Below are 27,715 nucleotides of genomic sequence, written 5' to 3'. Positions count from 1 at the left end.
GTAGAACTGTAGTGGTTCATGTGAAATGGCTAGAGATATTAGTAATTGGAATTTATTTTCACTCATAGTGTAAACAGGAGTGGCTGACTCACTCTTTTTATCTTCTCGTATTATATGTAACTACAGTGACACCATGCTATGATGGACTCCTCTGATGTAGAAAAATAGCTATTAGGAACAAATCTCTGGGGAGTTCGGTTTGTCCACAGAAATTGACCTACTTTGATGAATTATTTTAGATAGTGGATTCAAAAAGAACTTTCAGATTTTTGCCTCCCTGTCTCTATACAAACTTGATCTGCTATAATAAATAAAAAGAAACTAGAGAAGTAGATTTGTATATGTCTAATTAAATCTATGATCATATTGGGAATAAAGGTTTAGGTCTTGAGAGTCATAGGAATATGGATTGTGATAATAGTACCTCTCAGCTCCACTACCTATAGTATCTCTGCCAACTTCTACCACCTCCTCATCTGCTGTCTCACTTCCTTGACTTCTACCATATACTCTCTCCTCTTTTTTCTCTCTATTTCTTTCTCCTTCAGCCATTTACATTCTACCCATTCTATTCACTCTTCTTTTATCCTTTATCTTTTCTGCTTCTTTACTAATTTTTTTTTTCTGATTGGGGTTCTGGCATGGTATTGGGGGTGGGCGGGATAACTTTGAGGATCATGAGATACTGTAGGTACTATGTTAGGAATACCAGCATCCGATACACAGGAACCACCTTAAGTAAGGTAATACTACTTAGAATCTGAATCTCTGGTTTCCAACACCCTCCTCTGGCCCTCTTATGAGGCCTGTATGTCATCACACATATCTATCTTAGTTGAGTCCTGTGACTATAATGCTACAGAATTGAAGGTGTCAGAATACTACCATATATGTTACTACTGTCTGTCTAACTGGATCCTGTTCGCAGGATATACAGTCACTCGGCAGAAGTGTTTGTGATCTGAGATAATGTTTAATTGAGGTTACACCATATGGTGGGGCAGTGCCAGTGGGATTGTTAACAGGTGTGCACATGCGCAAGTTTAAGTTCACGATCAACAACCACTGGTACCTCTCAACATTCAACGGTCAATTGACCTGCCATAAATTAAACTAGCTAATATTTTGTATAACCTCCTCTTGCTTCTAAAACTGCAGCCATCCTATCAGGTATTGATTTCAACAACTTCTCAAAAAACTCCTCAGGAATTGTCTCCCAAACCATTGGTACTACATGTGCAAGTCTTCTCCTAACAGCCTCTTTTCCTCCTGGAGTATCTGCAATCCTTGGATACTGCTGGTACAATCACTTTTTAAGCTCAACCCATACATGCTCAATAGGATTTAAATCAGGAGAATAAGGGGGGTGGTCCACAACCTCAATACTATTTCTCTCCAACTAATCCATAACACTATATGCCTTGTGAACAAGAGCATTATCTTGCTGAAAAAAAACATCTTCAAGTTGTATACCAAAGGAAAACATTTGATGAATAACAGGAGCAAGATATCTTCTCAAAAGTCTAACATACTTAGTCTTATTGATAGTTTGAGTAATAGGAACTAATAGACCTTTTCTTTTACCCCAAAAGCACCCCCAAATCATAAGCGAGATTCTCTTATACTTCTTCTTTAGGTGTATACAATCAGCCAACCACTTCTCTGCAGGTTCTCTGAATACCCATTGTTGCTTTGGATCCTTAGATTTCTCCACACTGCACTCATCACTCCAAATCACTCTTTCAAAATCCTCAGCTGTCCAGTCCCTATAAGCTGTAGCATATCTCAATCTCTTAGCTACAAGATCAGACTTTAGCCTAGGTCTTGACTTGGCTATCCATTTTTTAATGTTTGCTTCTCTGAGTACCCAGTCCACTATGCAGGTAAATTTAATAGGCAATCATATCCAGTCACCCTGGATAGTACAAAGAGTTACCAATATCAAGAGAAACACTGGGTACATAGCGATCCCTAAAGGTGTCTCTAATCATTTTCCGATTGGACTTAGCTACCTGTATAATTGTGCGACACTGTTCACCACTCAAAATAGGGGTACGACTAGGGTGAAGGGGATTTTTAAGAGATTGGCGTTCACATGACCAGACAAGAAAGCTCTTAACTGTTATCCATGGGTGTCTAATAATTTGAGCCACTAAGGCAATGTTCTGGAGGTTGTAGAAAAGGCGATTATCATGCCCTTCTCTGCAAGGCTCATTTCTCTTCGGGTGGTTTTAGGTGGGGGTCTTTTTTTTGCAGCATACTTCGTATTTCCAGAATGCTTAACCATTGGTAAAAAAAGTTAGAGGAAATTAATAAATTAGTTAATTAGGTAAAGGAGGCTTCAGTGGGTGTAGATTTGCGAATGGTCACAGTCACGATGGGGTAAACGGTCATGATCAACTTTACACTTTGTTGAAAGATGGCATTTTGGCAAGGCAGCTTAGTCATCTGAGACCGGTTTTACGAACACTTCTGCTGAGTGACTGTATGAGGGGAGACCTTTGGCAAGGTCTGGAAAGTAGAACAGAGTAAATCCATCCACTACTCAGAGAGTTACTAGGCTTGAAAGATGGACCATCTTTGGTATGAGCTGTAAGTAATAGGAGGTTTCAGTACAAAAATATAGTATTGAATGTTAGAGGATCTACACAAAGAGCCAACACATTCACATCCATCCTACAATAATTAGAAGAGTTTAGAACTCTTAGGAAACACTATTGAGAAAGTCAATAGACTTCGCAGAGCATCATAGCTGAGTTGAGAGATGTGTCATAGTTGTGAGAATTATTACCAATATCATATAATTACAAAAGCTCTACAACCTGAGACAACCAGGAGTTGCCGACTGAGGGATTATCTACCAATCTGATCGAATGGTATCCTGCGAATTAGTAGAAAGTTATCTGAAAGAAATCTATTGGTTGGATCAGGAGTTACTCAGATTCAATGTCAATAACTTAGAAAGGTTGCATATACGACTACTCCTGCAAATGTAAACTCAAGATGAAACTAATTACTTCATTAATGGGAAAGACCATTGGAACAAAGGTAGTTCAATTTAAGAAGTAGGTCATTAGTCTGTAAACTCTGACTATCAGATAATTACTATTGGAAGCAGTCAAGTTTCCTGAGAAAACAAATATTAATTAGTAAAGAGGGTGTGATGGTTTTCGGGGTCTCCTGGTGTTTGCACTTTTGGAGAACAACTGATATTATGAATTATAATAAGAGAGGTATATAATTTGTATATGAGATAGATGTAGTCCGTGAACACTGAGACACGGAATATGAATATGGAAGTGTCTCTCAAACTTTTAGGTATTATCAAGCAATAGAGAACAGATCTTAACAATATAATATTGTTTATACGATTCTATTCTACTTTTCTTTACTCTTAATAGTCATAAAAGAAACAAGTAATTTCTTTGAGACTTCCTAGACAAATCTCCATCTACAAAAACGAATCACAATTGGCTTAGACAATTTTGAGTCTATTCTAATTGTCTCTACCTAACAAGCAGGTAGTGGGTAGGAGGGTAGAAATAGTACATCCTTGTTTAAAGTAGCTGTCAATCATGGTTTGATTCTTTTGTGACTCCTGATAACTTCAAATAGAATTAGTGTAAGTAGAAATTTAATAAACCAGGGATATACTTATATATACCAGTGGCCAAATATGTAGCTTGCTCAACCACTGTGACTAGAGAAAGGATTTGTCTAGTAGTATTTGAAAGTGAATCAACTGGTAATAACGGAAGATAGTGTGAAATCTTCTGCAGATACTGTATTGCTTCACTGGGAGTAATTGGAACTTAAATGTCTGGTAGGTAAAGGTTATCATCATCCTCTCCCTTAGTATCATTGTTGGTAATATCTATATTGTCAACACCATAGGAAAGTAAACATAGCTTTACTTCCTCTTGAACCATTAATCTTATATCTGGTAAAACAGAAGTGGAATTTTCAGACCGTTAGGCAGAGGCGACTTGAAAGGACTCAGGATTGTCACTAGCACCTTAAATTGACTACTGGTTGCTCTACCCGAGTACCCGACAACGCCATAAACCAACGACAATGGCAACTGTACAATTCCATATCCCAACAACCGATGAGGGGATCGCCCCGGACACAAAAGTATATATTTCCATCTCCTCTTCCACCGATAAAGCTAATAGTCTTTAAGCAAGTGACAGGCAATCCTCTTACCGACACTGAGAGAGAATCCGATGACCATGTCCTCCAGGTGCCTTCCCTTTACCCCCTCCCCCCTCCCCCACCACCAACTGATAGGGGGAATAAAAACGAAGATAACATTCGACCCCCACGTCCAAGCCGCCCGCCGCCGCAAATCTTCCATCGTATCCGTCGATGAGATGGGGAATCCCTTGCTCCCTAGATTCCTCAATAATCATGACAACAGCGACGATGACAAGGGTATCGGTGCTGGTACAAAGAGCAGTTGTTTTGTGCATGCGTTGCTGGAAATGCGGAATCAGTTTGTTCCAGTGGGGGGTGGGAGTGGGAGTGGTGGGGAGGTGGAGGGGAAGGAGGGAGATAGGGTTGTTGCGGCACATAGAAATCCGCCATTTATGACTAAGAGTGAACTATCGGATATGGTTATGGGGGTAAGGGAGTTGAGTAAGCATTTAGGTGAGTAGAGTACCGGTATGATACTGTATTTCATTGGGGGGGGGGCGCTAATAGGGAGAATGGGTAGCGAGTATTCAGATCAAGATGAATGTTCGCGCTATTATGATCTTGACGAAGACTTATGATAAAGCACTGGTCGGGTATACGAGGAGGTTGGTGGAGTGGTTGTTGGGCGGGGAGAGGGGGAGCAAGCACACTGTGTTTGTGCTCCTTAAGTTACACCCGTGAACTTTTGTCATAGCTGCTGATCGCCCTGGGGTAGATACGTCGAGGACGTCCTCAAAGATGCACCAGAATTCGATATGGAGGGGCTCGTAGAAAAGTGTCCCGGATATAAATCCAGATTACGTTTCTGGACCGCCGAGTTATGTGCTAAGAGGCCACATACTTTTAATTTTGTCATCACTGTGAATTCATTACCCCCCCTCCTCTGGAGTTGTTTGTGAATCCGTCTGATAGGAGTTCTAGCTTGGAGGCGATGGCACAGTCCTTTACGCGAGTTGGCTGTTCCAGAAAGTTGTCCCGCCGGTGTTCTCCTTCGCTCTGGGGTCCCTGGGATTCCTGACAAAGTTTGACTTCTGCACGTTCGAAGACACACTATCTACTGCCATACGGGATGGTGTGACTGTTGGGCTACGCCTGCGCTTTGAGGGTAAGTAATGCCATGGGAATCGTTCGACCGAGTGAACCTTTGCTAACCTTGCCCCTCCCTATTTTGATAAACCACAGGCACCATCATGCGCAGGGTAAATAATAACAAAGACTTTGACAGAAGCGAAGACATTGCCAACGAGATCTTCTCCGGAGCGGCACTCCACCCGCCGACTCATACGGCAGGGGAGTCGTTTATTGTATTGAATGAGATTGTGGTGGATAGGGGGCCTAATGCTAGTGAGTTCCTTTCCCTTTCTTCTTTCCTTTAGTGATCTAGGTTTAGGGGGTTAATATTGGTATGCTAATAATGGGGGGAAGCTATGTCTTCAACGGAGTTGTATGGTGACAATATGCACTTGACGACGATTCAGGCGGATGGGGTTTGTATTGCGACGCCGACCGGGTCGACAGCATATAATCTTGCCGCTGGAGGTTCACTCTGCCACCCGGAGATTCCGGCAATTTTGGTATGTTCTGCGTGCGAGTATCAAGAGGTCTACAATCTGACCAATCCAGGTCTCCCCGATTTGTGCCCATACTCTTACCTTCCGCCCTTTGATACTGCCAGACTCGATGGTTGTCCGCGTTGCTGTTCCGTGCGATGCACGGACTACTGCTTGGGTATCATTTGATGGGCGACAGAGGATAGAATTGAGCCGTAAGTTGAGCCATATGCTTTGATTATATGTCGGTATTAATCCCTAAGAAGAGGGTGACTACGTAATGGTCTCGGCATCCCGATTCCCATTCCCGGCGGTGCAGAGCAAGCCCGATAACAAAGACTGGTTTGACTCGATTCGACGAACGATGAACTGGGGATCCAGACCGAGACAACAAGCGTTTTCTTGAATCTACGACACCAGGACGGTAGTTGAAATGTTTTTTTTATTCGGCTGCTATGTGGTGCTTGGGATATGTTGGCCTGGGTGCGTTACCGGTTTTTTTCTTTGATTTTCTGTACGGCTAGTACTATAACGACTAAATTTACTGGTACAGCTCTTTTTATCTTCTGTGAGGCATTTATAAGTTGTTGTGATTGTTGCCCGTATACAATATGTAATTTCTCCACCAATCTAAGGAACCCATCGCAATTGTCCTTCAATCCAACTTGTCGATTCATAAAGTATTCGGACGATTTAGTGCCAAGACAGGTACATATCAGTCGAAGGTGTCCGAATATCAACAGCCAAGTACGACTTTTCACCAACCTCACCTCGTGCTGAATAGGGCGATAGTATAGCCACTTGAGGAAAAGATCGATAAACCCCTCGGTGCCATAAATTCCATTGGCCAGGTCACCATTGGGTGACCGGAGCCGTGCTTTTATAACCCTAGTTTTTGAAGATCGAAGGACAAAATACTTGAGTACTCACTAGATGGTCCTGAAGCTCGGGAACAAACAAAGGGATCACGTTTGCCAGCGCTGGGATTTCCTACGGCGGGCTTGGCTCCGAGGCTCACAGGATGTCCGTTAACCCGGTGCATCAATCAAGGATCTTTTCCCAAAATATTTGCTTCTAGCACCTTTAACACCTCTCCCAGGGAATTTAATTTTCAGCAGCCTTTACAGCTACATGTTCATCAGCTGGATGGCCTGGAATATAATTTAACGTTACTCGAGTAGGGTTGCGGAGATTATTTGGGACTCCCGCCGCACTATGATCCCAACTATGCTCAGGAACGTTAGACTCCGTGGATATATTGCTGACGCCAAGCTCCCACCTCGTCCATCCGACCTACAACAAGACAGAAATTTTCCGAATTCTACATCGAAAGATTTTTGGACCAGACCATTAGATAAACCGTCGCTGGAAGTTTCCATAAATATCGCGAGTCTCCAACTTATTGTGGCTGCTGGATTATACGTGATGCCATCTATCCTGAGGTCTTCCACTGATGTCAATGCGGGGGCGGACCGCATGGCTGCGGACCCTAATTCTCCTCGGGGAAGAAGGCTCAGAATATCCGAACCATTGCGCTTGCAAGGACTATCTCATAGTACGAAACCACAGCACTTTCCACTAACGTTCACAGACCGTTCTACACGTGAAGACATCATCATGTTTTTCCAACAAATCCCTGAAGGAATGATCCGACATGCGGACTTCCACGAGTACTATCCAAAATACGATGGTCTATCCAGAAGCAAGCGGATGTGGAAATTTGAAGCCTTGTGGGAGTCCTGCACAATATGGCTTCCGCAGTATGGGGCTTACATTTTGAATCCCGCATGTCTTCCTGGAAAGGACGCTAGTATGTTTACCCCCCCTTCCCCCCCCCACTTTAGCGGGAATAGCTTATTACTTAACTAAAATGGGTGTAAAGCGTTGTTTAGTGAATGCACAAGCGCAGACGATATCCTGAGGTAAGCTTGTGAAACACACAGAGAGGGTTAAGTTACGCTCGAATATACTCGAGTATCTACCCTTTGCTGGAAAGGAGCAATCAGAGTCTGCCGTCGAAATTCTCTGCTCGCGCGGCTAAGTCGAGGCTGGACACCCAAATGATAGCTCCCACACAAAGTGTCCGGCTTGGGTTAGGCCACCCGAGTAATACGAAGCACGGGGGCGAATGCTGGATAATAGTACTCGGATAGCCTATCTCCAACTTGCTCCTTTCTCTCAAAAGTTTATTTGATTCTCCCGCAAGATGGTACCACTGCTTTTTTAATTGTTTTGATGTGAGGTTACGGAGGGTCCCAACTGTTGGGCGTGCTAGGGAATTTCGCTTTCTAGTTCTAGCTTCTCGCTTACACTTATTCGATTACTTGTACCTGATTCCTTACAGCAGGAGTCTAACCAAAACTCACCAGTCTGATTAGCTAGTGACTGCTCGCTTTAGTACTAAAGGATAAGCACGGCATCTAGAAGTAGGGCTCGCATAACAGATGACCATCTTTGTTAGGCGATTTCCCCAGAGAGAAGCCCTTAGCTACAAGAGAGCCTAGGGGAGATGGGCTATCGTGGGAGGGAAAAGGGGAGGGAAACTCCTTTGGTTCCCAAGGGAATAGGATATGTTTCAACGGGTGTGTTTTTGGATTATTGTTGTGGGTGAAGTGGCCTCGAGAAAACATGGTTCATATGAGTTTGCAACTTGGTGGTGGTCGAATTTTAGGACTTTACTTTACTTGGTATTATTCCTGCTGTAGACCAAACACATCCAAGACTGCGAGCACAGGTAGTCCATTGCAGAATGGCCGCAACATAAGGCCAATAAGAAATCTCGTCCAGTCAGCCCGTCCGAAGGAGTGCTGTAAAGTGCGGTAAATAAGTTTAAATTCCACCCATAAGTTAAGTGCTATGATAGCAGTATCATATTCTCTACTCAAACGAGCTCGTGTCCATTATTATACCCCACACTTCCCTTGACCTCCCTGTGCGAAGACTAGTTTCACCAGTTTACGCGGCACGGTATCATGTCGCACGAGCCCGGCACCATTCACAATCCCGCCCACCCACACAACCCCAGAAAAATCCGGCCATCCTCCAGATTGTCCAACCCGATACTGGGATTCAACATACTTGAAAAGCGAGGTCAAACAGAAAAAGAGAACACCCTCCCCCATTCCGAGGACTCCGAGCACCCGGTCAGAAGTTCTCGGGAGCACCCCCAATAAATAACAAAAAAATTGCCCAAGATTGTGTCGATTTCTACCACACGTTGTATAAATTTGCTTTATTTTTCTCACTGCCCTGAGGTTATCACAAGCTGCTGCTGGGAGTTGGTAAAAAAGATTTTCTCGCGACGGATGTAGTCTACGGTGTCACACTTTGCGATTCTCTTCTGTCTGACCCGACTACCGTTTGGGGCGGGAATGGTAGGTATTTTCGGAGGACGTTTTGTAGTATAATATTTTGCTGGACACCCGCGCCGTGTAGTGTACAGTACTGCGCGGGGGACTGGCAGGCTTTTTTCTATCGATGTGTGTGATAATGTTGTGATATCGAGTGTCGTATCGTACTGTGGTTGGGAGGTGCGGTGTTGAGTGAAAGCATAGTATATCACTCGGGATAGTGCCTGGATGGTGTGTTGTGTTGGTGAGTATGATATGAGGAGTTAGAGGATTCCTTGGCACCGGGTGGATCATTGAACGGACTTGCTATCATTATACATTCCTGTGGCGAGTATTTTATTTAGTCAGGTGTGTTTGACCGGAATCTTTAAGAGAGGGTTTTTTTTTTCTCATCTTCCTTCCCACACCTTACTACTGTACAGTACATGCTGACGGCTGGAGTAACGAACGAGCATCGTATGGTATAAACAAATTAGGCATTCAATGCGGGTATATATATAACTAATTATTCACAAAAGTTTTTTTCCTTTATCGCCAATAGGAGATAAAAAGGTCACTATTTTACAGGAGCACCGGTGCAACAAATATATTCACAAACCACCCCCCCCCCCCTACAGCTTTCCGCCCAACAACGGCCCATCCGATACTCCCTAGTTCCCGATGTGCCCGATACCGGCGTTTGACATGACGCTAGCCTTTACACCGCCAACGGGCGAGGCTGGCTGGACGTTATTTCCGGAAAATTTGGTCAAGAAGCTTGACGTCGTGTACGCTTTCCAGTAGCCGCTGCCCGAGACGGAGTTCTGAACGCACGAGCGGCCGAGGGATGCGGTGCAGGTATTGGCGTCGCTGGCAGAGTAGACGTTGAAGATGCGGCCGCCGGCCGATACGGATGTGGATGTGATTGTTGTTGTCACGGATTCGAAAACGTTCCCCTCTATGAGGGCCATGCCGCCGGTTTCCAGGTCGAATGAGTGGCGACCTAAAGTGGGAAGGTTAGATGTGTTTCTTTTTGCACTTTTTAACCGACTAAAGGAGGGATGTATACCTATGTTACTGAAGTAGTTGTTGACCGCGTGGACCACAACGTTCGAGGTGCTTGCACCACCGACCTGAGGGGTGAGGGGTGTTAGATGGTCTTGATTTTTTTTTTTTTTTCATGAGTTGGGGCAGGTTGGAAGACGTATTCACCTTGGGGGCACGGCCAGAGCAGTCGTGGATGTAGTTGCCAGTCAAGGTGATCAAATCGCTGGATCCCAAGAAGAGCATTGTCCAGTAGTGCTGGCCATTGCAGGTGGCGGACCAACTCGTGTTTCCGTCGAGTTCGTTGTTAGAGATGGTGACCCTGCCAGCCTTGCTGTAGCCAGTGACAATCATTTGGCGACCGATGAGGGAGAACTGGGGATGTTAGTGATTGTTCAGGCGATTGAAGGTTGAGAGGTATACCTTGCAGTGATCGATCCTGTGAGGTTATTAGACAAGATTAATAACCACAATTTCTTGGGGATGAGTGAACCCTTACCAGACCATATCAGAGCCAGCAAGAGTGATGGCATCACCGCCCCAGATGTATTGAGGATTCAAGTACTAAAGTGAATTGGTTATTATTTAGGTCCATGGAGGGTAGTTCTCGGCACCTTACGGTAAAGTGGACGTTCTGAATGATAACGTTGGAAACTCCGTTTGCAATCCGAAGGCCTAGAGCAATTAGTAGGAAGAAGCAGGAACAAACTCGGAAACATACCAATTCCTTTAATCACTCCTGCTGTTCCCTTTCCAACAATACTCCTAAAAATCAATTAGGAATAGGTTCACCGATATCCGATGATGCTTGCGACTCACTTGTTGCTCTTGACATCGATGAAGGTGGTTCCAGCCTTGTCGTATGTCACACTAATACCTGGATACCCGCTCTTTGTGCACTATAAATCATATCAGTTTCTACGTCCAACGAGCGATTCTCATCAAAGGGAAAAATCAAACACACCCAACTGGCTCCGTTTATGGCATCTTGCCCACCAGAATTGGGGCAAGTGTTACTCGCTGGACGGCAACCTGATCTTGGTTAATAATACCGTCTTGCAATCAGACAACGCTACAAATGACGTACCAGTTTCAGTCACTGTTCCCTGGGAACCAATAAAGTTATACTCCTTCTTCAACATGATGACACGGGGAGTGGAATCCGTGAGCCATGCTCGCAACCTATCCAATCAGCATTCGTCCATTCCTCCCCCCGTCGTGAGGGCGAGCAGAACTCACTCTGCGATATCGGCGGGGTAGGCGGGCGTGGCACTCCCACCGCCGGTCACACCCTTTGCAAAACCAGTTGCTGCTCCGACAACCTGTGCGAGAGAGGTCGAAGAGAGTAAGAGGATGTTGAGCAATACGAGTTGGAAAGTCATGGGGGTTGTGTGCAGTGCAATTGATCCGAGGGAAAGGGTAGAGCCAAAGTTTTGTCGCCTGTAGATACAATTGGGGGGGGGGAGCTGAATATGTTTATATAGTCATCTTCTTTCCCGCTCCATCTCGTACCGTCTAATATACCTCCGGAACTGGTTAGCACCTAAGCTAGCTAGTTAGATGTAGAGAGTGTTGGCTAGCCTATAAGACGCAGTGATATAGGCCTGAGATGGCTATTCAAGGTAGCATAACCCAAATTCCGACCATGCTTAAGCCTCCTTCCTCCAGGCTAGGACTCAGATTGCAGTACGGTATCCCGCGCACTGCTCGCAAGGAAAATCAGATCCAGGGTTATAATACGGGGGGGTGGGGGTAGAACTGGATCATTGGCACAATTCTTTCGGCCCCCGTCTTGGTAAACCCTGCTACAGTTGTCAAAAATAGATCACAAGTACCCGATTTTTCAAGCCAGAGAGAGGCCAAGAGGAAGCCATGCCATACAGTAGGATATGGATGAAAGGTTTACCCACCGAATTGTGCCCATTGGTGGAGAAAAATTGGGAATTTGGTGCAGGTCCAAGTTTCTCCCCATGATATGTTTCAGACCCCGGGGTTGGATTCACTTATAGGCTAATCTGGCTCTCGGTTAACTCGTTTCACCTAGTAAATCGTCGTCACACCGGGTAAGCGATCATGTAAACCAATTGACCCCAAAGACCGTAGGACAGGAACCACAATGTTGAGCTACGATGCTCAAGACTTTACTCGAGTACAGTACGGTACTCGTACTGGTACAGGCGTATAGATTTTGATTTCTACTAGCTGTTTAAGGGAATTTTTCTCTTTACCTCTTTCCAAAGCCTTCCCCCCTTATTGAGGCATAAACTAACTTGAGGGGAAATGGGTACAGTGATGCGCAGTTTCTGTTCAGGAAAATTGGGATTTCAAGTGCTCGAGCTGCGTATATCATCTCTGCCCTAATGTGAAAGCACCTTTTATACTTCACCCTGCTCATAGCCATAAAGCACAAAAATGATACCCTTGGCGGGGCGGCGACTCGTTTTAAGGGCTTATGATAGAAGAAGTGTTATGCTCGAAGACTCGACCACGGACTCCTATCAACATAGACACTGGATATGGAACAGAAGGAATGGTGTACCCAATTCGGTTGTTCTTTCAGTGAGCCTGGCCGTCTACCATTTTCACGGCAAAAACACGACCAATTGGGAATGACTCAAGGACGTCCAGAATTTCCCCCTTTGGATCTAAAGGGTGAGAGAGCACAGCGGAAATACTCTCTCACACTCAGCTCTCGGTTGGAGCGGGCGGAGAGAAATTCAACAAGCCTTACTAGAGAAGGCAGGCCCAACGTCACGGCGAGGCTCCCAACTAACTCGTTCCAGTTTTTCCACTGTAGGTAAAACAGGTATCATAAAACACGTTACCGTAACCCCGTCATCAAATTAAGGGTTGGGGTAAAAGGGAGGGTGACCAGCCATCCCGGGGGGAAATGACCTGAATCCCCGGGCCATTCACCGGCAGAAGAAGAAACTCTGCCATGAATGTACGAGTATTCGGGAGGGGCCCAAGGTGCCGGTATCCCGCTGGGGGGAGAGAGTATGGACCATCAGTTGTCCAGATACCACCGCTTCTCACTATCACTACCTCGGACGCCCGACCGACCGACCACGCACGCTTCCATCGAGTAGCGGAACCTTATCGAAGGTGTCTGCTCCCTACCATGATGGTGTGAGTAACGACGCGTCCTGTATGACCTTGGATACTTGCCTTGTAGGGTATCTCACCAATTCTGACGATAAAAACTGTCCCTCCCTTGGCGACGGGGGAGAGCCATGAACATACCCGCAGGAGGTGAGAAGCACCAGCATGAGTACTCGTACTAGTACTAGTACAGTACGAGCACACGATAAGAGGGGCGGTGAGTTTGTATGGGCGCTCGGATAACGCACGGGTTTCCCGCCGTACCGGTACTGTATATTTTGCGGATCCCTGTTGCCGGGTATGAATACCCAGCACTTCTTGTCTGCCATCAGTACTTTTTCCTCTCTTTCTGCCCCTTTTCCTTCTCGCTTGGGTGCAGGGCACCAGGTAGCTCCCACCCCGCTTAATCTTTCGTATCACCCTTGTGCCACGCCTTGCCCGGATGTACGGCCCTGTCTGATAAGTCTTCGTATGGTCCATGGGAGCTGCAATGAAACCATGCCTCCTCCTTGATTTTAGGGTTCCCGCCCCATAGAATTGTGAGAAAAATTAGTGCCCAGGTTGTGATTTAGTCCGTGTCTTTTCACTCGTAAAGAGTAAAGGTATTGAATGTTTGGAGTTCTAACAATAGCAGATTTGATCACTAGTACTTGTATCATACCTGGATGTTGGATATATGCCAAGATACGGGAGTATTCAAGTTGATTCCAAGTCTACACCATACTAGATCAGTGCATCTTGGACGTTAAAACGAATGCTCTTATGTAAGGCATTTAAATGAAAATATAAGAGCGTACAAGTTAATACTAGCATATAAGGGTTCTTTTTTTCTTAGAGAGTGGAAAAACACAATACAGGTACACTATGAGTACAGTACCGGTAACCAATTTTGGTGTTAGCATATTTGAGATGAAATAATCTCACTCTACAAGCACTAGTAAACAATCAAGAAAGGGTAACTTTAGTAATAATCTAACATGGTTCAGATTAAATAGAGCACAGTGATACTGCACTCGTACATGCCAAACAGGGCCTCTTATCATATCCTGCTCAACCCCCAAGTCATCTTCTCGGCCACCAAACGGAATAACGGTAGAGCCCTGCCCCATCAGAATCATGATACATGCAATGAGTTGCTTGACGGAAATTTCAAATAATATGCAAGGGTAATAATTAGTGCCAAACGTGAACTCAATATCGTAACTAATAGAAAGGGCTTCATCCCAATCACTGCTTACTGATACCTTCCCCGTTCTCAATCTTACAGCTTTGTATCATATAATAATCATTGGTTCGATGTTGACCCCAAAACCTGGGACTCCGAGAGGTTCGCGCTAAACCCTATGCGAAAGATGACATAATACCAGGCACTTTCCGAACGGAAAAAACCGACCCAGGGATTCCCGGTACTGTACAGTTATCGAATGGTGAATCTGGAAGGACAAAAGCACCCATCTAGAGCACTATTCTTGATACCATCTCCAGTTTTGGCCCCTCCAACCGAGAACAATGGAATGATTACTGTATTAGCACAGCACTCGAGTACAGTACAGCCGTTTTTAAATCCGGAGACCACTCCCACATGAAGGTAAGTACTACTACAGTACTTGCCGCAAGCAAGAAGTGTGATACCGGTATGCTGCTCGAATAGACATGTGCCCGCGACGTTTATTATACTTACCGCCTCTGTTCTTCAGATATACCACTTCTGGCCTGTCGCGCCGGTTTGTTTTTGACTGGCAAACTCAGCATTGCCCCATCAGGTTGTAGTTTTGCTGAAATCCCCGTCCAGCGTTTAACTACTAAGTTAGGATCCGTGATTAGGATTACAGTAATCAGGAATCCGTTGTACTAGTGCCGGTGCTGTATTAGTTTCTGAAAACGCGAGTGTCGCCAGGCAGTCTCAATTTTCAGATGCTTTAGGCCAGGCACAAGTGCTGTGCAGTACCTTTGAGGTCCCAAGCATCAGTGCACCTGCGATCTCCAGAATAGCGTCGGGAGTCTCCCCCAACCGGGAAAGAGGGACCACGGCACCGTCCGGAACATCAGACGCTTAACTCGATTCGACCCGGTATGATATATCACCCATCTGACGGGAGAGCGGCCAGACATCGCAGAACCCGATCAACGGCCAATGACGTATATAGCTACCTTGAACCGAAGGCTTCCGGAACCCTCTATCAACCGAGAATTCTGCTGAAAGCTTATAAAATGGCGAATTCGGCATTGCAATTCGGTATGCCGGGGGGGGGGACTAGGAAAGCCCAAGAAAGAATCCCCACTACTACTACTACTACTACACCTTCAGCAGGAGCAGACATGCTTAGACTCGGAGGCTCCGGTGCTCCAATGGCGGAGCCCTGTATCGGACTCACCCCATAAAATCGGGGGCATTTGGCAATCTTTCACTCACTGACCAAATACTTTGGTCGGAGGCTGGTGATGTTTGCCATATTTCCGAGCTTAGGATTCCTACCCCCTACTGTAGAACATTCGAAGGTGAGATTTTAATAAAATGAGACGGAAAGCGCTTTTTTGACGCGAGTCTCTTCTAGGTTTCGACGCTCTGGAGCACAATTGAGTGGTGTGTCGGCCGTAATAGGCTGGGGTATCAAAGTATTAGAAGGAAGACACACGATGTTATTCATAATTGCCCAAACCGGGTGAAGGAAGAGGGCTGATATCCCGATCAAGCCAACCTGGGCAACGGCGTTTGTCAAGATGCACTATGTTCCGGTGGGGGAACTACTACTTGGATACCCACCAAAAGCCTCTTCTACTTTTGGGTGTGCCTATATCACTATAGGATCCTAGCAATATCAGTGATACCATATGATTTACCAGAGTAGCCATACATTATGCTGGTGCAAGGATGAAACGATTACTAACCAACTAAGTTAGGCTTATGCAGAGCAGATGTTGCGCACCAAGTCAATCAGCAGGCCAATCACGCGAAAGAACACCCATCAACTTTGCTCCCTAGTTGGCTAGCCAATGACCAAGGTCACTGCGCTGGACGAGTTCGACTGGGTACAGTACGCGCGAGTACCGCATTGTTACTTTTGGGAAAAATACAAGTATGGAAGGAGCAAATCTCACCGAAACCAACTCTGAAGGATCTCATGTCATTCCGTCAAAAATAGGCTTAGTGCCCCACGCCAAGTACCCGGAGCAGGTGCAGTTTTATACATCTTCCAGAAACGTGGACTGTTCATAAGATTTAATAATGGACATGCCCCCACGCCCGGAGGGGGGTAGGTGAAGCAATCGAGAATGGTTAGCTCTTTTGTCCCTGCGCCGGGAAGAGCTGTGTGTTCTGGACAGGTAGGCATTCCAAGACCGCCAAATACAAACCCCCCCATACGGCAAGTGACGTAAGTGCTAAGATATTTCTCGATTACCATGCCCGGGCCCGGGGAATTTTGCCTAGCCGTCATGATGGACACCTGAATCATACGACGCAAGGCGGTCAGACAGAGATGGGGACGATGAGCGGATGAGGTGAGTGATTTCCTGTGATAATTGATCACTGGGTCATTGGGTGGCTGGGTTCTGGTTGACCCCCCTTTTGCGAACCGCCCAATGCAGAGCGAAGGGAGTCTAAGGGGTTATGGGTGGGTGGAAAGGGGCTCCCCTCGAAGGCCCAAATGGCCCCGCCCCCACCTTCTATTACTGTAGTGCTCGAGTTCCTCAAAAACCCGAATACCTACGCCCCCCGGCCAAGGTTTGCCTTCCCCATTTGCAATACTCGAGTATAATAGCGAGCGCAGGCCGCTCCTTTTCCTCCGAAGAAGCATAGTATATTGGTAGTCGCGCAACTAGCATCGAAGACCATTGAGATTGCGTGAATGTGAGGCAACAAGGCCCAACACCATCGAATTCAATCTACGAGATGGCTCATGGAGGAAACAAATATATTCGATGCCTAACGTGGCAGAATATCCCGCCATAATTCAAAGCACCTTACAAGCCAGCGCTCGTCGTGCCGGATGCTCGCCATGTCGGGAAACATTTCGCTATATTATCGAGTTCAAGCATATCGTGAACTGCTGGCCGCGTCGCATCTGCTCACAATTCCCTGGGAAGTTAGACACCCTGCTAGTCACGCACTACGAATACACTTTCATACCTTCATGGAAAAAGCTCGCCCGTCCTCACTACTACAAATGTAGAAGGGAAAATCTCCCCGGAGAAAGCACGAGCACTGGGGCATCGGTTTCCCGTTTACGGGCATGTGCTGTTCTCCTCTGAATAGTTGGAACGGAAGAGGGCATGTGCCACCCGCTAGGAAAAACGGAGTTCAAAATCCTGGCCGAGAAGCGCGAATACCCCCCCGTATCACAACACGATTTACTTTGCCCTACGCTCCTATTGAGGAGAACTAAGCTCCTCGATCTCTTACCCCCCACACGGCACGATATACAATATTCTGTTGTTTTCCAGCTCCACGTGATGGATCGTTCAGGGGGGGAATTGAAACTCTTGAGCTTCCTGATATAAATCCTCCAAGCGTTTATTGATTCCCGACGCCTCCGCCACTGCGCGAGCTAGTCTATGTTCCCCGTGTGAACGGATATCTATCTGCCCTGCCAGCAGGTGGATTATCATCAATATTATTATTATTTCCACCTGAGGTTGAGGATAACACTACCTCAGTTGGTATTAGACACGGCGTGGGAGCAGATACATTCCCAAGCTGATTGCCAACAGCGAGATCCTCTGGTGCCTAGAGGACCAACAAATTGTACAAATGGCTAGAAAGGCCAAGAGTAAGGGCCATTGCATAATACATTAATAAGTACAACACAGGAGTGCTACAAGATTCCTAATATACAATAACCCCGTTCAAGACATTTTTCCCGACTCAACCAATAAAATCCTTACGGCGCGAGTGAAAGCATCACCCCCGACAGCTTCCTCTGTTTGGAAAATGGTCTTCCAGCTCGTGCCTAACACTACATCCAGCCCCGGCAAGTTAGGCCGAAGAGATATCCACAACGCCCTCACAGGACGTTTTTCACGATACGAACTCGAGGGACTCGTTTACCCCACTTGGAAATGTTCCACCCCGAGACCCCATATAGTATACTTTTTGTCTGGTGTTTTTTTGTTTGTTTTTTTTCCTTTCTCCATCCACAAAAGCATCTGTTGTGAGAATGTTGGATAGAACAATGATACGAGATATGAAGTGATTGATCGCTTGAGAAACTCGAATGCTTAATGTTTCCAAAGGGAAGAGCTGAAGACCCCGACTATCTACTGTTTGGAGCAAGACAAATAGCTTGAGCGAACAATAACAATAACAAAGAAAAGAGGTGTGTGAGAGAAAGGCAAGGAGTTATCTTCAATACGAGTAGTCCAGGAGGTCTAGATGCGCCATCAGGTTTGATGTAAGGAGAAAAAATCAGTATGATAGTAGGAGTGACACCACAGTAGTGCGAGATGTTTCAACAGCCTCTTTGCCGCATTATTCGAGTGACATTACATGATCTAGCCCTTCCGAAGAAAGAGGTTGGTATTCGTTCGAGTACTCGTATACTAGCCCAGGCTCCTCACGGTTAGACTGCTTGTCGTAGGGCTTAATAAAGCGAAGAAAGGATTCCCATCAGTCATGCTATGATACCAGCTGACCAGATACCCCACTTGACGGGTCCAACCAGCCCCGTACTGTAAAATTATCACCCTCAAAAACTTCCAGCAAAGCCGGAACAGAAAAAAAAAGAAAAAAGAAAAAGAAAAAGAAAAACATCAGACGGGACAGGACATCACAGGGAAAAATATATGAAAAAAAAATTGTGACGGGAAAGTGAGTATGATAGATAAGTGACAAGACAATCGCAGAAGATGGGTTTTAAGTTGCCCGCAAGAAGCGGATTCTGTACGATAGATACAGTGGGCAAATTAACATCTCTATTGAAGTGTGCGTCATTCAACACATCCAGAAATCCGAAATATCATAGAAAGAAAAAGAAAAAAAAACCCCCCAGAATGGGGAACTGCGCCGACAAAAAAAAATAACTTCTCAAGGGCTGGTGGGAATTACATGGTACAGTACAGCGGGGTCTTGTCCATTCCGATATTCAGAGAAGAACCAAGTTAGGTGTCTATACAATACCACATCACGCTTTTTCTTGATCTCGACTTTGTCTATCCTGGGCAGGAAGAGCTATTCGCGCACAAAAACTCACTCCGATGGCAGACAGAATGGGCAGAGTGGATGGGGCAGTTGGAGAAGTATGATATCCGGAATTACCCTCCTCCCGAGAAGGTGGGGGAAAAGCGGGGAGGAAATCTTTAAGGGAATTATATTACATATATATGATACACCCTTAGAGGGTTCGGGGTGATACTCCTTTCTCATTTCAAATTCTTTGGAGGTTATTTGTATCAATCATTCCCCCCCCCCCCCCCACCATCTAGCTAACAGTACTCGTACTGTTTTCAACAAGGGCACCGGTAGTAGACGACCATGTCAAGTATCTAGCACAACGTGATTCACTGTACTGGTGCTGTGTAAAATCCCCTCCCGGCTCAACAGTTGGTAGCATTGCGGGATACACGCAGGTGAGATCATTTGCGCTCTCTGATTCTAAATCTACAAGTATTCCACAAACTTGGAGTAGAATGCCTCCACCCACCATTATCTGTCAATCCTTGCCCCGCAGCACGGCTCTAACATATACCGCGCAATCAAAGCAATGCGCAATGCACCGGACCGTATAGAATGCCTACGAGTACCTTTTTTTACCAAAACGTCTAGTAAGCACAGCATACCGCCAGACTTAAGTCGGCCAGATTTTGGCGCTGGGTCACCCGTAGGCATGTTGAGTAAAGCCTTTATACACCCGAGTCAACCTCACGATCTAAAGTAAACAATTTTGTCCAGATTTCCCCCAAGATATCCATTCGCTTCACCGTATCCATGTGCGGTATCAAACCAGCACCCGGTCACCACCGTCACCAGAATAGGAGGTTCCTTTTGTTTTCCCCTTTTTCACGGCTCGAACGAAACCCACACACAAAAAAGGACAAAAACCCCACAAAGCAGGACATAAATATCAAAAAGTGGTGTATCATACAAAAACCCTCAATCAAAACTTGAGATTATTCCTTTTGCCCCTCGTTTTCCCACAATGACAGCAGGCAACTAACCTACGGCAAGGTCTAATGGCCAACTACTAAGCCGACTGTTTTTTCGGCCGGGCAAGCGGATGGGCCTCGGTATTCCTGTATCAGTCAGTATATTTCATGAAGCTACCTCCCGAAGCTAGGTGGTGCTTACAAGACGTATTCATCCCTACAGAGAGATCAGATGGTTAGAATTAAAATCGGAAACCTAGCCATAGCGAGATGAACTTACAAAGAGATAACGCTTGGGTCACTGAACAAGAGGTAGAAATATCTAAGATATGTTAGGATGATGTTAATGAGAATTTTACGCATGGGGGTGAACCTACTTGAGTGTCTCAGCGTTAAAGAATGATTCTTGAGAATCCAATTGCAAAAATTGAGGATCCCCACGAGCCCTTGTCACGTCTGAAGAGAGTGATTCCAGTCAATATGCAGTCTTCCCCCCCCAAAAAAGATAGTGCCCTAGATGACTCGCCTGCGATTGCGGAATACGCAACCTCTGTCTGCGTGGCTTTGACAATGCTTTGGAACATCTTCCATCCTTTATCCTGCCACTTCGAGTCGGCTGACACACGATACCTTACCATATATGTTAGAGCGACTGCGCTTAGGTGGAGATGTCTAACTCACATTATGAACACAGATTCAATGGCTTCCGGTCGCAAGATATATCTATAAATTGTCAGTCATTGTCAATATCAAATGATTTACAGGACAGATTAAACCTCCTATCACCAATCATAGTGAATCCAGATGGTAATCCTTCTTCTTTGATTATATTATGCGCAATTTCAGTCACTGTCCTTAGTACCTCGATCGGGGCCCTCTTAGGGTGTTGGTGGGGTTCCACTATCGGCAACTCTGTAGGCCGTAGATAAGCTGGGACTAGCATATCGTGGTACAGCCCCGTGTCGAATTGGCACTCAGTAGTCTTATTGCATCGAGCAACTCGAAACCACTCTGGCATAATCCCAGTAGGGAAGGCATCATAGGCCCAAACACAGCCATCCGTGATCTTAGCAGCAAACTTGAGATCGTCATCGCGGCCGAGTGCCCTAGCTCCCAGCGCCAACATTCCACCAACAAAACAGCTCTGGATAATATGTTAGCTGAACCCCAGAACAGCTCTTAATAAGAGAAATTACCAAATGGCCCGTGTCTCCATCAAAACGGGGCTTTATACCCGAGGTGACATAAACATTTCCGGTGAGAAGGATGTCAGGATCCCCAGCTGCATAAGGCCGATAAAAGAGATGCTCTTTTGCAACCTCAACTACGGCCTCATACATCTTCTTATATTGATCTTGTCCACCTAATAGGATGTACTCCTACCAGACCAGTTCGTCAGAATGGGCTATATTACCTTAATCATGCCCGAACTTGGATGAGTATTACCTTAATCAAGTATTCATACAATGAGTCAGCCATACCTCCCAACGTAAACTTTTCCTCTCTCTGGTAGGAAGGGTTTTTTAACCCTTGGGGTAAACAAGTAGCTGACGCCACCGGGGCTTTTGCCTCGGGTCGACCTTCTCTCGCTATGGCAGTCCCCGCATATATTTCGGCCCGCTTCTCCTTTTCTTTACCAACAATCGAAACTTCACCTGTCCCCCCGTCTTTGGGCTTGCTTGTAGCATAGATACCGTCTTTTGGTGGGGGCACCGCAGAGACCGTGCTCATTTGTTGGGGACTAGGTCTGACAACCTTACAGCCAGAAGCGTCAATTATCATCGGCCACATTCCTGGAAGATTGGATTCATTTTGGGATTCCTCCAGCGCATCTGTGATCCGCTGGACCGCATCATAATAAGTGTTATTTCCGGTTATCTGGGCCAGGCGTGTAAACTCGACAGTCAAGGAACCAAGCTCGGCTGAGATAGACCTTATGTCTGCGCGAACTTCTAAAGCTGTTTGCCTTCTGTAAAGGAACAAGTCAATGATACTATTCTATAAACTACAGGGAATAATTAATTACATACGGTCTGAACCCCCAATGTAGTACCGGCATTCGATTCGGAGTGTCAAAAGCGCCGTATATCATATCACCCAGCTCGATCGCCTTAGTGAGCAGGATTTCATGCTTTGCTCCAGAAACATCGTACGCCGCAATCAACCCTCCGAGATACCTAATAACGGTTTCAAAAACAGGAATTGAGGCCATGGGTGTAGTGGTGAAGTCAATTTTGGCCACTTCGTCAACTGCCTCCATGAACTCGTTTTCCATACCCATGATCCATAAAGTGTCCAGAGAATCTACCAAGGTTGCTCCCCAGCCACCAAAAGGGTCCTTGAAATATTTACTCACGGGCATAAGTTCGTCGTGGCCCCATGCATACTTCTTGTATCCGCTCCATGAACGCTTGAAGGCATCCCTAACAGCCTCCAGGCGCTCGAGGCGAACCTTACGCTTGGTTTCACTTTCAGTACCAAAGGAGGCCTGTATTTGAGGAATCTTCTCTGGCTGAGGAGTCGGCAATGGGATAATTGATTCCGAAGGTACGGGGAAGTGTTCCGGTAACTTGACCCATCGATCACCTCCAGCAGCAGGAACAGCCCCGGAAGTTTCGGTGCTGTGATCATGATGTTTAACAGATGGAACAGTCGGAATTGCCACTTCCTTAAGTGTGGATTTAGGCGATACCGATGCAGTCGCCGGAGATTTGCTCGGCCCCAGAGCCCCTGACTTGGTTGCAGGTTGCTTTGTATGAGGCTTGGGTGAAGGCTTATCAATGGGAGGAATCGGCACAATTGGGGGCGGTTTTGGCCTTTTCTCCCCCACTGGCCTCTGGTCAAGCTTTGTTTCAGAGCTCGATCCTGTATGGGACTTCAGTCGATCAACTGGGAAGGCAGCACTGGTATCTTTGAAGGAAGTAAAATGGACAAAAACGACAACTGTGATAACCGCAAGTAACAACAGGGGTCGGTATCGCCGGAAACGTACAATGCCCGCCATTGCGAACGATGATAAAGCTGGATCAGCTACAGTTCTCTCCCTTTGAAATAGCTGTCTTTCCGTTGTATTCGAAAAATGCCTGAGCAGGAGTGATAGGCTTTGAGAGAGGGTCGCCCCCCGTTGTAGAGATTTCTGCTGCGATAGACTAGGTGATGGTCCGGAGGTAAGTTAGAAAAGGACCGGGTTTCACAGAAACGGACCTTCTGGTCTGCGAAAGAGTCTTTTGGGCAAAGCGGCAACAAGAAATCAAGATTACCTGAATAGGGGCCTTTGAACGTGCCCCCGGCCTTGGCAACCTCCCAACCAACCTCCCTTGCACAACAACAGCACTAAAGCGCAAAGGCTTGCAGGAGTTCCCGCTCGCCATAACGCTGGGATGGTCCAAAGTCTTGTTATTTGTTCTATGAAAACTGCCAAATTGACAGAAAACCCTTTTCAAAACAAGTGGGAAGAAAAAAAAGTGAATGGAACAAGCGATTTGACATCAAAAATAGCCAATTTTGCATACTTATTCCATGAAAGCCTTGAATGGGCTTGAATCTTCCGAGGAGTAAACAAAACTTTCCACAAAATCATGTCAGGGCTATTGTTCTTAACAAGAAAACCACGCTTTGGCAGAATTTGAAAGTTTATTGGCATACCACTCATAAAGAGTTAGGAATTGAGTAGACATTTGTGTATGGAAAATAGTCACGGTGACCTTCCTCTTCCCAATGGTTCCATCAATATTTTGTATTTTTGTGAACCTTCTCTAGCATAATATCTTGATATGAAACCTGCCACTTTCGTATCATAGCAAAGCAGCATGTGCCCCTTACTTTTTTATGTCCTGCGTAACTTATGTCATAACTTACCACTTATTCAGCGATAAACAATACAATTTCCATAATAATATTATTATATCATATCTAAAAAAAAATGCGCAATTAAAATGGGTTTACAATACAATAAAAAATAAAAAAATTACAGACTGTCAGCAGTCTCATTGTTCTTCCAATAACCCAAATAATTTTTTTTTAAAAAAATGAGAATAACTCGAAGCCTCTCTAGATATCACACCCCCGGTGGTCCTTTTTTTCTCCCGCAAAATCTGGGAGCTTTTATCAAATATTGAAGTTGGAATTTCATTACGCTCGCTAGCCTTACTTGATCATTCACAGAAACGAACAATCTTTTGTTACCCTGCTTTGACGTTTCCCCTTTTGCTGACCAAACATCGGTGTGATACCCCTGTTCGTTACTAGCTTCGTCGTGGGTATGATACGATGAAGCCTATTAATACTTAAGTTATGATACCTGTATCATCGTATTATCGTAATACAGGTATACCAGCACCTCATCCTCGCCGGAAACGACCTGTGAAACAAAACAACCCTGAAGCATGCATTATAAGGTCTGCTTAGTAACCAGGCACTGGTCGCCCTCTGTTTATTCGAGCAGTGTCACCATGAGCTACCTTGCCGGTATCGTATACGGTAGCGGTTGCACTCCATATAGCAAAGTCTAGGCAAAATCCAGGTAAGGTGCCACACCTTGATGATTCACCGAGACGTCGTGGCCTGTTTCGTGCCTGAGAAAGGGGCCAAGACTCAATAAATTGAATGACAGTCTACCGTACTTGTATGATAAGTTACCGAATGAATCTCGAGAGTAGGAGGCCACACGTCAAATGCTTGGCGTTCCCCAGCCTCGCCATCGGACCCATCATCCCCCGAGCACGTTCCCCAGCCCTCTCTCCTTTCCGCAATCCTATCGCTCTTTCCTCAACCCCCTCACTCTCTCTATTCATTATATCATTCAAGTTCCTTAAATCAGTGACATCGCTTAGATAGCGAATACTCTCAATCATGAAGTCTTCTATCATCTTTGCAGCTGGGTCCCTTCTTGGGTCCGCTATGGCTGGCGTCCACAGGGCACCGTTGAAGAAGGTCCCGCTGACGGAGCAGCTTGTAAGTTTGCCGCAGTTTTCCTATTTCCCCAGTTTTTGGGGCTTCCCGATTAACAATCACTCTTGACTCGGTAGTCTCATCATGACATTAACACCCAAATGAGGGCCCTTGGCCAAAAATACATGGGAATCCGCCCGGAGAAGATTGACGAGGAAATGTTCAAGACCCAAGAAATCAAAACTGATGACGGCCACCCAGTCCCAGTTAGCGTAAGTATCTCAGTTCACGTTAATCTGGGCCGAGCTAATACTTCGCGTGCAGAACTTTCTGAATGCTCAGTGTACGTTCCGAATCGAGTGCAACCGAATGAATAAAATACTTACTAGTGTCGTTTGTGTAGACTTTTCGGAAATTACCATCGGAACCCCCCCTCAAACCTTTAAGGTTGTTCTTGACACCGGAAGTTCTAACCGTAAGTTACCTTCCTGCGATGATCCAAACGTGGCACTCATCAAGATGTAGTTTGGGTTCCCTCCTCCCAGTGTGGTTCGATCGCTTGCTACTTGCATAGCAAGTATGACTCGTCAACTTCATCTACCTACAGGCCGAACGGTACTTCTTTCGAGATTCGCTACGGCTCTGGAAGCCTCAGTGGCTTCGTCTCTCAAGATAACATAGAGATTGGCAATCTTAAAATCAAGGATCAGACTTTTGCTGAGGCAACTTCGGGTAAGCCTTGATGCTATCTACACTCCCCTTGGATTTCTATCTCATTGTTGAACATACAGAGCCTGGTTTGGCTTTTGCTTTCGGTCGGTTCGATGGCATTTTGGGACTCGGGTATGACTCAATCTCAGTCAACCACATCGTTCCTCCCTTCTACCAAATGGTCGATCAAGGTCTTCTTGATGAGCCTGTTTTTGCCTTCTACCTCGGCGATAAGGATGATCAAAGTGAGGCTATTTTCGGTGGTATCGATAAGGCCCATTATCAGGGCAAACTCATTAAGCTCCCCGTCCGCAGAAAGGCTTACTGGGAGGTCGAATTCGAGGCCATAACCTTTGGAAAGTCGACTGCTCAATTCGAGAACACTGGAGCTATTGTCGACACCGGAACTTCTCTGTAAGCTTTTTGGGCTCTTCGGGGTTCAGTTCATCTACTGACGTGTAGTAGCATTGCGCTCCCATCCACCTTGGCTGAGCTCCTGAACAAGGAAATTGGAGCCAAGAAGGGATTCAATGGACAATACAGCGTTGAATGCGAGAAGCGCGACTCTCTCCCAGATCTCACCTTCACCCTTACTGGTATGTGTGGTCGTTATCTTGTCTCGCTATGATTACTAATAGAGGGGGGCCTGCAGGTCACGACTTCACCATCACTGCCTATGACTACATTCTTGAAGTTCAGGGTTCGTGTATTAGCGCCTTCATGGGTATGGACTTCCCTGAGCCCATAGGGCCCCTCGCCATATTGGGTGATGCATTCTTGCGAAGATACTACTCTGTCTATAACTTGGGTGATAATACTATCGGTCTTGCTAAGTCCAAGTAAGCCAAGACTGTTAATGGATGCTTGTGAAGACCAATGGAGGTGAAGGCATTTGTACGGTGTTGGGTATGGGTTTTGGTCTGGCGAGTGGTTATTAGTTTGTTTCACTTTCATTTTGTTCAAGCAGAATTTTTCGCACACGGCTTTTTGGGCCCAATTATTTCTTATGAGGTTATCTTGTTTTGCCGGGGGAATTTGAACTTCTGAAATCGGCCACAACAGCATGTTTTCTGTGCAATTGATATTTAATTTTTTGACTCAACTCGAATCTATAAGTTACCCAATGGAGAGTTAATGCCATTTACCGAACTCCTTTCATAAGATGTTGCATTGAAGGCTGGCCTCAAACCGAACCCAAAGTGAAGCGGTTAGCCTTCCACATTGGTTACTGGGGCATGGTATAACTGCTAGTGCGCATAGACTACCGTCCCGTCTGTGCAGTGCTATTCGCTTAGTCCTTGGTATGATAGGTCCATTTATCTCCAACAAGGCACCAACAGGGGAGAATAGACAAACATGTCATTACATAAGAAATGTAACTTTGCCTGTTAAAATATTTTTTAAGTATGGTACAGTACCGTACATAGATTAGATTAGTCCAGAGGTACCAACCCCCCGCCTTTATAAACACAAATTCAATGGAGAAATGAAAAATGGCGGAGAAGGAACTCGGGATATAGCGAGTGACTTGATTCATGATACCCATCAGTGTTCTCATGCATACGAAACGGCCCGCACAAACTGAATGAGGGAAGGGAGGGAGGAAGGGAGGGCCGTAGATTACTAGTACTTACAGACCCGCAGTCTGCAGTATCATACCGGTATCCGGCATCTATCATGGAAGGTATCATACAGCTATCGTGGACTTGAATGGTCAAGTGCAAGTGCCAATGCAATACAAGCCATCTAACCCCAATATTATGTACAGATCGGAGTGTAGTACACTGAATTAAGTGAGTGAATACCGTAGAA

At 45.7% G+C, this 27,715-nt stretch overlaps 5 protein-coding genes; 3 read left to right on the top strand and 2 right to left on the bottom strand.

Moving 5' to 3' along the window:
* Positions 1-1,033: 1,033 nt before the first annotated feature.
* GSTUM_00006241001 (uncharacterized protein) lies at positions 1,034-6,307 on the top strand (the record flags this gene model as incomplete). XM_002838424.2 has 11 exons in its annotated part: positions 1,034-1,068; positions 4,047-4,134; positions 4,184-4,243; positions 4,308-4,650; positions 4,718-4,850; positions 4,913-5,057; positions 5,119-5,302; positions 5,380-5,541; positions 5,623-5,771; positions 5,821-5,962; positions 6,014-6,307. The coding sequence occupies 11 exons, from the start codon at positions 1,034-1,036 to the stop codon at positions 6,151-6,153; spliced, it is 1,581 nt and encodes a 526-aa protein (XP_002838470.1). The 3' UTR covers positions 6,154-6,307.
* Positions 6,308-6,962: 655 nt separating this feature from the next.
* On the top strand, positions 6,963-8,430 carry GSTUM_00006240001 (uncharacterized protein; the record flags this gene model as incomplete). XM_002838423.2 has 1 exon in its annotated part: positions 6,963-8,430. One exon carries the CDS (start codon positions 6,963-6,965, stop codon positions 7,614-7,616), a length of 654 nt encoding a protein of 217 aa, XP_002838469.1. The 3' UTR covers positions 7,617-8,430.
* Positions 8,431-9,747: 1,317 nt separating this feature from the next.
* On the bottom strand, positions 9,748-11,262 carry GSTUM_00006239001 (uncharacterized protein; the record flags this gene model as incomplete). The annotated part of the gene is made up of 9 exons (XM_002838422.1): positions 9,748-10,079; positions 10,146-10,209; positions 10,289-10,495; positions 10,625-10,684; positions 10,740-10,795; positions 10,842-10,885; positions 10,940-11,019; positions 11,085-11,152; positions 11,208-11,262. 9 exons carry the CDS (start codon positions 11,260-11,262, stop codon positions 9,748-9,750), a joined length of 966 nt encoding a protein of 321 aa, XP_002838468.1.
* Positions 11,263-20,148: 8,886 nt separating this feature from the next.
* GSTUM_00006238001 (uncharacterized protein) lies at positions 20,149-23,458 on the bottom strand. XM_002838421.2 has 11 exons: positions 22,333-23,458; positions 22,055-22,271; positions 21,749-21,808; positions 21,499-21,681; positions 21,079-21,446; positions 20,984-21,025; positions 20,825-20,932; positions 20,680-20,758; positions 20,583-20,624; positions 20,505-20,519; positions 20,149-20,449 (listed from the first exon to the last, which is right to left on the bottom strand). Exons 1-8 carry the CDS (start codon positions 23,304-23,306, stop codon positions 20,695-20,697), a joined length of 2,016 nt encoding a protein of 671 aa, XP_002838467.1. The 5' UTR covers positions 23,307-23,458; the 3' UTR covers positions 20,149-20,449; positions 20,505-20,519; positions 20,583-20,624; positions 20,680-20,694.
* Positions 23,459-25,018: 1,560 nt separating this feature from the next.
* On the top strand, positions 25,019-27,005 carry GSTUM_00006237001 (uncharacterized protein). XM_002838420.2 has 8 exons: positions 25,019-25,255; positions 25,330-25,464; positions 25,517-25,535; positions 25,596-25,667; positions 25,718-25,924; positions 25,984-26,317; positions 26,369-26,499; positions 26,556-27,005. The coding sequence occupies exons 1-8, from the start codon at positions 25,154-25,156 to the stop codon at positions 26,744-26,746; spliced, it is 1,191 nt and encodes a 396-aa protein (XP_002838466.1). The 5' UTR covers positions 25,019-25,153; the 3' UTR covers positions 26,747-27,005.
* The last annotated feature ends 710 nt before the right edge of the window (positions 27,006-27,715 follow it).

The sequence above is a fragment of the Tuber melanosporum genome (assembly GCF_000151645.1).
Source record: "Tuber melanosporum whole genome shotgun sequence assembly, scaffold_25, strain Mel28".
Lineage (NCBI taxonomy): Eukaryota > Fungi > Ascomycota > Pezizomycetes > Pezizales > Tuberaceae > Tuber > Tuber melanosporum.
The sequence above is the reverse complement of the archived record's forward strand: the minus strand, read 5'-3'. Positions and strand labels throughout refer to the sequence as shown.

Excerpts from the sequence above, each read along its gene's own strand:
- GSTUM_00006238001 (XM_002838421.2), bottom strand. The coding sequence starts at position 23,306 with ATGGCGGGCATTGTACGTTTCCGGCGATACCGACCCCTGTTGTTACTT. Across the intron at positions 21,447-21,498 it reads ATGGAGACACGGGCCATTTG|AGCTGTTTTGTTGGTGGAAT; the intron begins GTAATTTCTCTT and ends CATATTATCCAG. Across the intron at positions 21,026-21,078 it reads ACTATGATTGGTGATAGGAG|ATATATCTTGCGACCGGAAG; the intron begins GTTTAATCTGTC and ends GACAATTTATAG.
- GSTUM_00006237001 (XM_002838420.2), top strand. The coding sequence starts at position 25,154 with ATGAAGTCTTCTATCATCTTTGCAGCTGGGTCCCTTCTTGGGTCCGCT. Across the intron at positions 25,668-25,717 it reads TGACACCGGAAGTTCTAACC|TTTGGGTTCCCTCCTCCCAG; the intron begins GTAAGTTACCTT and ends ATCAAGATGTAG. Across the intron at positions 25,925-25,983 it reads TTTTGCTGAGGCAACTTCGG|AGCCTGGTTTGGCTTTTGCT; the intron begins GTAAGCCTTGAT and ends TTGAACATACAG.